This window comes from Heteronotia binoei, chromosome 21, assembly GCF_032191835.1.
Source record: "Heteronotia binoei isolate CCM8104 ecotype False Entrance Well chromosome 21, APGP_CSIRO_Hbin_v1, whole genome shotgun sequence".
Classification (NCBI taxonomy): domain Eukaryota; kingdom Metazoa; phylum Chordata; class Lepidosauria; order Squamata; family Gekkonidae; genus Heteronotia; species Heteronotia binoei.
In genome coordinates, this window is record NC_083243.1 from 25175953 (window position 1) to 25183872 (window position 7920).

The window sequence follows — 7920 nt, forward strand, 5'->3', positions numbered from 1 at the left end:
AGCTACAGCACACCTGTTCTTAAACAACACGTGAATGCATAAAACTGCCTTCTACTCAATTAGACCTATCAAGGTCACCATTCAGATGGAACAAGTTTGAGTCCATTGGCACCTTTAAGACTAACAAAGTTTTATTCAACATCTTGGTCTAAACCAACAGAACAAAGTCTGAATCCAGTGGAAACTTTAAAATCAACACATCACATCACGACGTTTTCTTGGCAGACTTTTTATGGTGTGGTCTACCATTGCCTTCCCCAGACATCTACACTGTCCCCCCAGCAAGCTGGGGACTCATTTTACCGACCTTGGAAGAATAGAAGGCTGAGTCAACCTTGAGCAGGCTACCTGAACCCAGCTTCTGCTGGGATTGAACTCAGGTCATGAGAGGTTGGACTGCAGTACTGCAGCCGACCATTCTGCGCCACTGGGCTCTTTATACCCCTCTCCTAATTCCCTGTGTCTGCCACTCTTCTGGGTGGAAGGGCCCCCCCTTTAATTTCTTCAGTGGTGATTAACAGCAACCCATACATCTCTTTAAGGCAGGAATGACAGCTTAGGCCAGGGGTGGCCAAACTGTGGCTTGGGAGTCACATGTGGCTCTTTCACACATATTGTGTGGCTCTTGAAGCCCCCACTGCCCTGTTGGCTGGCAGCTTGGAGAATGCATTTAAAGTTAAAGTTGCTTTCTTTCCACCTCTCCCTACCGTACCTCCCTCCCCATCTATTCCTTCCTTCCCTCCCTCAAACATCTGACGTTCATGTCTTGCGGCTGTCAGACATTTGACATTCTTGTCTTGCGGCTCTCAGACATTTGATGCTCTTGTCTTGCAGACATCTGACATTTATCCTATGTGGCTCATGTTAAGCAAGTTTGACCACCCCTGACTTAGGCCATGGGTGGCCAAACTGTGGCTCTTTCACATATATTGTGTGGCTCTCAAAGCCCCCACAGTGCCCTGTCTGGCTTGGAAAATGCATTTAAAATTGCTTTTTTCCACCTCTCCCTCCCTCCATCTATTTTCCTTCCTCCCTCCCTTCCTTCCTGTCTAGCGGCTCTCAAACATCTAACATTCATGTCTCGCAGCTCTCAAATATCAGGTTTATTCCGTGTGGCTCTTCTGATAAACAAGTTTGGCCACTCCTGGCTTAGGCCATTTCTGGTCCCAAGTTTTGAGTGAACTGACTTTGGTCTCCAATCCCATACGAACTGTGGGCCTCTCGTAGTACTACTCCAGTGGCATTAAGGCCACTGCAGCATGCCCCTTTCCCAGGCTGCTCAAGTAACTCTGGGAAATGAGTCTCTATGAGCCGGGTTATAAAGATCACTGATTTCCAAGTCTGCATTGTCTTTCCAAGAACTGAAGCAAAAACAAGGGAAGCAGCCATGTTGCCTGTGGGCTGCTCGGTGGCATGGGGAAGAAATGTGCAAAAAACAAACAAAACCGCCTATGCCACTGGAGGAAGAACTGGCTCTGTGGCAGAGCATCTGCTTTGCATGCAGAAAGCGGCAGGTTCGATCCCCAGCAGCTCCATTTAAAAGGATCAGGTAGGAGGTGACGTGAAAGATCTTTGAAAGCCAATTACAATCAGTACAGGCAAGCATGACCTTAACAGGCCTGCCTCATAAGGCACTTTCGATAGGAATATCAGAACTCCCGTGTGGTATAGCAAGGCTTACTTCCTTCTAAGTACATGCACAAGATTAAGTTGTAAAAGCATTGCTGGACTACCCAACACAAAGTGTTCTTCCCATTACTCACGATGACGCATTCCCTCTCTGACTAGCACTTAACAGCAATGAGCAAATGCCAACTCAGCCACCCTCTCGGGCTGTTCTATCCGGGGCTTGCTCCCGAGGGATCCTGAGTTCAAGTCTCTGCTCAGCCAAGCAGAACGATGATGCCACTGTATGCATCGCCGATCCTCCATGGATACTAAACCAGTTTCCTTGCCACATTCTAGTGTGACCAACAAACAGAAGAACCCCAGATGGGGAGCGGCGTATAGACGGATTCTCAACAGATGAGGTCACCCAGTAGACTCAGCTCCTTCCCCTGCCCCAACCTTCACTTTCTCCTATACAGGAGTGGAATTCCAGCAGGAGCTCCTTTGCATATTAGGCCACATAACCCTGATGTAGCCAATCCTCCAAGAGCTTACAAAAAAGAGCCTTGCAAGCTTTTGGAGGACTGGTTACATCAGGGGTGTGTGGCCTAATATGCAAAGGAGCTCCTGCTAGAATTCCACCCCAGCTCCTATACAAATTATTCCCAAGAAGAAGGCTTTAAGCTGTTGAACTCAGGGAGGAAAGAGATTGTGGCTGAGGCTGAACCTGCTCACCCGTCCCTGGCACTGAGATAGTTCCAAGGCTTTTTAATAGCAGGAACTCCTTTGCATATTATGCCACACACTGTTGCAGTTGTCCACTCTCCAGGGCTTTTTTGGTAGCAGGAACTCCTTTGCAAATTAGTTCCTACCCCCTGATGTAGCCAATCCTCCAAGAACTTACAAGGCTCTTAGTATAGGGCCTACTGTAAGCTCCAGGAGGATTGGCTATATCGGGGGGGGGGCTAATATGCAAATGAGTTCCTGCTACAAAAAAAGCCCTGGATAGTCCCACCTTTATTGCACCAAAGAGACACAGCTTACATGCACTAATGCAAGGCATCCCAAAGGTTCTGCACTAAGATTCCCTGTAGTGCACAGTACTGACATCAAGGAGGGTGTACACAAGCATTTGTGCAGGGCTTAGAGCCAGACAAGTACACATAGATCTAAGTCTCTGGCAATGCACAGATGCCAAAACTGTTCCCAGCACATCTCATCAGCAGGGGGAACGGGATTGTAAACTGAGAGCCAGTTTGGTGTAGTGGTTAAGTGTGCGGACTCTTATCTGGGCGAACCAAGCTTGATTCCCCATTCCTCCGCTTGCAGCTGCTGGAATGGCCTTGGGTCAGCGATAGCTCTCATAGGAGTTGTCCTTGAAAGGACAGCTGCTGTGAGAGCCCTCTCAGCCCCACCCACCACACAGGATGGTGTGGAATTGTTTTCTGTGACCCCAGAAGGTAGGACCAGAACCAATGGGTTGAAACTAAATCAAAAGAGTTTCCGGCTCAACATTAGGAAGAACTTCTTGAGCGTTAGAGCGATTCCTCAGTGGAACAGGTTTCCTCGGGAGGTGGTGGGCTCTCTTTCCTTGGAGGTTTTTAAACAGAAGCTAGACTGCCATCTGACAGCAGTGAAGATCCTGTGAATTTCCTGCATTATGAGTTTCCTGCATTGTGCAGGGGGTTGGACTAGATGACCCTGGAGGTCCCTTCCAGTTCTATGATTCTATGATTCACAGGGTGTCTGTTGTGGGAGAGGAAGGTAAAGGAGATTGTGAGCCACTCTGAGACTCGGAGTGGAGGGCAGGATATAAATCCAATCTCTTCTTCTTCTCTGCACAAAGTACTCATAGAAATCCTGCTACTGAATGGCAATATTCAGAGATATGCACAGCATATCTGTGTCCTGAACGCCTATTAAGCTGCTAGGCCATGGGAGTAGATTTTATGAATGCACACAGGCCAGGGTTCCTGGGCTGCACCAAGCAAACCAGCCTTCAGGGGTACAGAGTCTATTATACAAAGGCAGTTTGCCAAAGAGACCAGCAGGGTGCATAGAGCTGCTCCCTCCAGGTTGGGAAATTCTTGGAGATTTGGGGGTGGAGACTTGAGAGGGCAGGGATATAATGCCACAGAGTCCACCCTCCAAAACAGCCATTTCCCTCAGGGAAACTGAACTGTCGTCTAGAGCAGGGGTGGCCAAACGGCAGCTCGGAAGCCACATGTGGCTCTTTCACACATACTGTGTGGCTCTCAAAGCCCCCACCACATCACTGGCTGGCTTGGAGAAGGCAATTCTCTCTTCAAATAAGTTCTCCAAACCAAGCCAGCTGGTGGCATTTAAAGATAAAGTTGCTTTCTTTCCACCTCTCTCCCTCTCCATCTCTCTTCCTTCCTTCCCTCTCTCTCTCCTTCCTTCCTGTCTTACTCTCAAACATCTGATGTCTTGCAGCTCTCAAACCTGACATTTATTCTATGTGGCTCTTAAGTTAAGCACGTTTGACCACCCCTGGTCTAGAGATCAGCTGTAAATCTGGGAAATCTCCAAGTTCCCACTCATGAGGTTGACACCCCAAATGTATGCAAAACCAAACAACACAACTAAGCCTCTGGCAAGGCACAGACACAAAAACTGTTCTCAGCACATCTCATCAGCAAGGGGGAACGGGACTGTGAACTGTGCAAAAATGCACACTCCAGCAGCACAAGGCAAAGCAGACATCTAAGGCAAGGCACATCCGAAGCTCTACACCAGGGGTGGCCAACGGTAGCTCTCCAGATGTTTTTTTGCCTACAACTCCCATCAGCCCCAGCCATTGGCCATGCTGGCTGGGGCTGATGGGAGTTGTAGGCAAAAAAAATCTGGAGAGCTACCGTTGGCCACCCCTGCTCTACACCACACAGAGGGCACACAGCACATCGCACAACTGCATTTTGGAGTGCCCCCAAAAAAGTTATGACGCAGCAACACAGGACCACAACGTGGCTAGATGACACAGCATGGAAAAACAGCATCCAGATGTCAGGCAAGGCAAAGGGGGCTCAGAGCAGACCCAGGACCCACACAGGATGTGGGCAAAATTCACAACTACTAAGAAGTTTCTGAGGGTTGCAGGAACGCCAGAGCCAGCCCGAGCAGGTTTACTCAGAAGCCAGTCCCATGTTAGTCAATGGGCCTTACTCCCGGGAAAGTGTCCTTATGCTTCCGCCAGGGTTGCCAACCTCCAGGTGGCAGCTGGAGATCTCCCGGAATTGCAATCAAAGTCCAGACTATGTACACTGCTGGTTTATTTAATATTTATTTTATCTACGACATAGATTCCCCTTCCTCAGGAGAAAAACGACCTCTTGGAACGGTGAACGGCACGGCATTATACCCTATCCAGGTCCCGCCCCGCCCAACTCTCCACAAGCTCCACCCTCAGATCTCCAGGTATCCCCGAGCCCAAAGTTGGCAACCCGTACCACAGCTTATACTGCAACAAACCCCCCCGTCCCACAATACAATGCAAGGCAGCAAAGTCAGTGGAGCCCCGCTAGGGAGTGTGCAGCGAAGGCAGATACCCGGGCGGCACCTATGTGCATGCTGTTGCAAGAGAGGCATACGTTTCCCCCGTGCGTTGTGTATCAACGTATCCCAGTGCCTACAACGCCACAAAAACCTACCGGGAGCCTACACATCTATGCCGCTGCAAGAGAGACCCACAAAGATCCCCACCCCCCCCATGCATTGTGCCTGCAATGCCAAAGCGAACGTTTTGCGCTTCTCACAAGTCTGCAAAGCCGAGCACTGAAGCCACTGCCCCGCTCCTTCCCCGAGCTCCGATCCCCCCCCCCTTCCCCGCCGCAATCCCCAGACCATCGACCTACCGGCGGGGCCAGGGAGTTGCAAGCGGCGGCCAACTTCAGCGCCTGCCTCCGGAGCTCGGCCAGCTTGGCTTGGCACGCCTGGCACCATCCTCCCGGCGCGGCGGCTCTCTCGAAGTGGCCCAGCTCGCCCCCCGAGGCGGCCCCGGCTCCCTCCGGAGGGGGCCGGCTGGCGCAGCGCTCTTCGGGGGCCGCCGGCGGGAGCCTCTTCCGCTGGGGCAGCTCCAAGGAGAGCGACGGCGGAGGGTCGCGCCGGGAGCTGCCCTCGGCCACCTGGAAGAGAGAAGCGAGAGAAGGGGGTGAGCGAAAGCCCGGCCAGCGGGAAGCCAGGCGAGCGAGAGCCCCCCACCCTCCTCCGCCCCACACTCACCGCCAGCAGCAGAATCCGGCTCCACGCAAAAAAACGCCCCCACTTACCCCCAGCAGTCTCATAGCGATAGAATCCGAACCCACACTTACCCCCCACACTTACCCCCAGCAGTCTCACTGCAGCAGAATCTGGCCCCACACTTACCCCCAGCAGTCTCATTGCAGCAGAATCCAGCCCCACACTTACCCCCCACTTCTCCCCAGCAGTCTCATTGCAGAAGAATCCGGCCCCCCACTTCCCCCCAGCAGTCTCATTGCAACAGAATCCAGCCCCACACTTACCCCCCCCCCCACTTACCCCCATTAGTCTCAAATTCCCCCACTAAATCCCAGCAAACTCATGGCAGCAGAATCCGGCGCCACGCAAAAATCCCCCTCCACTTGCCCTCAGCAGTCTCATAGCAGCAGAATCCGCTTCCACGCAAAAAAAAAAACCCCAAAACGACCCCCACTTCTCCCCCCACTTGCCCCCAGCAGTCTCTCAGCAGCAGAATCCGGCCCCACGCAAAAAAATGTCCCCCACTTACCCCCAGCAGTCTCATTGCAGCAAAGCCCGGCCCCACGCAAAAAATCCCCCTCAGAGATCCTAGCGGGTGGCTACAACGCCGGCTTGCAGCCGCTCGGCTCCGGGCTGCTGCACCGCAGAGCGCCCATCGCCGGCCCCGGCTCGGCTGGGGAAGGTCCCGGAGCTGCGCTGCGCCTTTGCTCTGCTGCGTTGGCGCTCGGCGAGAGCCGCTTGCAAAACTCTTCGCTCCGGCTGCAGGGGCGGCTGAGGCTGCTACATGCTGGGTCTTTGCAAGCCCGTTCAAAAGCAAAAAAAAAAAGTTTCGGCGTTTTGCAAAGTTAAAGCAAGCCCCGGACCGCGGGAGGGGGCGGGGACGGCAGGCAGGGGGAGGAGCCTCGCCTCCCCCCTCCCCTGCCCTCCCAGACCCCGCCTGAGCTCGCCGACGGGAGCACGTGGGAACGGGGAGGCGTGGGGAGGGGGCGCGGCAGGCCATTGTTTTCCTACCTCGGCAATTGGGCTGCTTTTGAAACCGATGTGATACCGATGGAGCTTGGTGGGTATTAGGGAGAGGGGCTTTTAGGCTCCGGCCACGGTTTTATGGCTTGGCTACGAGCCTGCCGCCTCTCCAGATCTGATTTCTGGGAGACTTTTCAACAGGCGCTGCGCGGGTAGTGTATTAAATCAGGGAGGGACGCCGAATCGCTTAAAAAAAAAAAAACAAAGTTGCTGCACTCAACGCCAGGGATATGACTTCCTTTAAAAAAATTTAACTCTTGGCTGCTGTCCCTAAGGCACTTAAGCCGGGGGATAGGCTGTGCCGGTTGCCTGTGTTGGCCACGTGAGATTTATGTGCCTGTCTTGATGGGAAACATGCTTACTCAGGCTTTCAGGACTGGGGGTCCCCAAAAACTAAATACTTACTTTGAAGCCTGTAGACAGGGCATGCAATAACATGGTAGTGGAAAGGGTGGTTCTGTGGCAGCAGATTTGTGGGGACCCTATCATGGTGTTTTCAAGGCAAGAGACAAACAGAGGTGGTTTGCCATTGCCTGTGTCCCTGGTGTAGAGCAGGGGTGGCCAACCTGTGACTCAGGAGGAACATGTGGCTCTTTCACACGTATTGTGTGGCTCTCAAGGCCCCCATCACCCTGTCAGCTGGCTTGGAGAAGGCATTTGTCTCCTTAAATCACTTCTCCAAGCCAGCCGGCAGCTTGGAGAATGCATTTAAAGTTAAGGTTGCTTTCTTGACGCCTCTCCCAGCCTCCCCATCTATTTTCCTTCCTTTCTTGCGGCTCTCAAGCATCAGACATTTATGCGTTTGGCCACCCATGCTCTAGAGCAGTGGTCCCCAACTTTTTTCGCACTAGGGATCGGTTTTGTGGAAGACAATTTTTCCATGGGCGCGGGCGGGGGAGGGCGATGGTTTCCAGATGACACACTTGTGTACTTTATTTCTATTAGTTTGGTGTAGTGGTGAAGTGTGCGGACTCTTATCTGGGAGAACCGGGTTTGATTTCCTATGCCTCCACTTGCAGCTGCTGGAATGGCCTTGGGTCAGTCATAGCTATC

At 52.5% G+C, this 7920-nt stretch overlaps 1 protein-coding gene across 1 annotated transcript in view; it reads right to left on the reverse strand.

The window, feature by feature from the left end:
• The window catches only part of KIF26A (kinesin family member 26A), a 268133-nt gene extending 262224 nt beyond the window's left edge, over positions 1 to 5909 (reverse strand). Inside the window, exons 1-2 of the mRNA XM_060261583.1 lie at positions 5895 to 5909; positions 5481 to 5750 (exon numbers count right to left, since the gene is read on the reverse strand). Coding sequence (XP_060117566.1) covers positions 5481 to 5750; positions 5895 to 5909 — 285 coding nt within the window. The remainder of the gene's footprint in view (positions 1 to 5480; positions 5751 to 5894) is intronic.
• Between the last annotated feature and the right edge of the window lie 2011 nt (positions 5910 to 7920).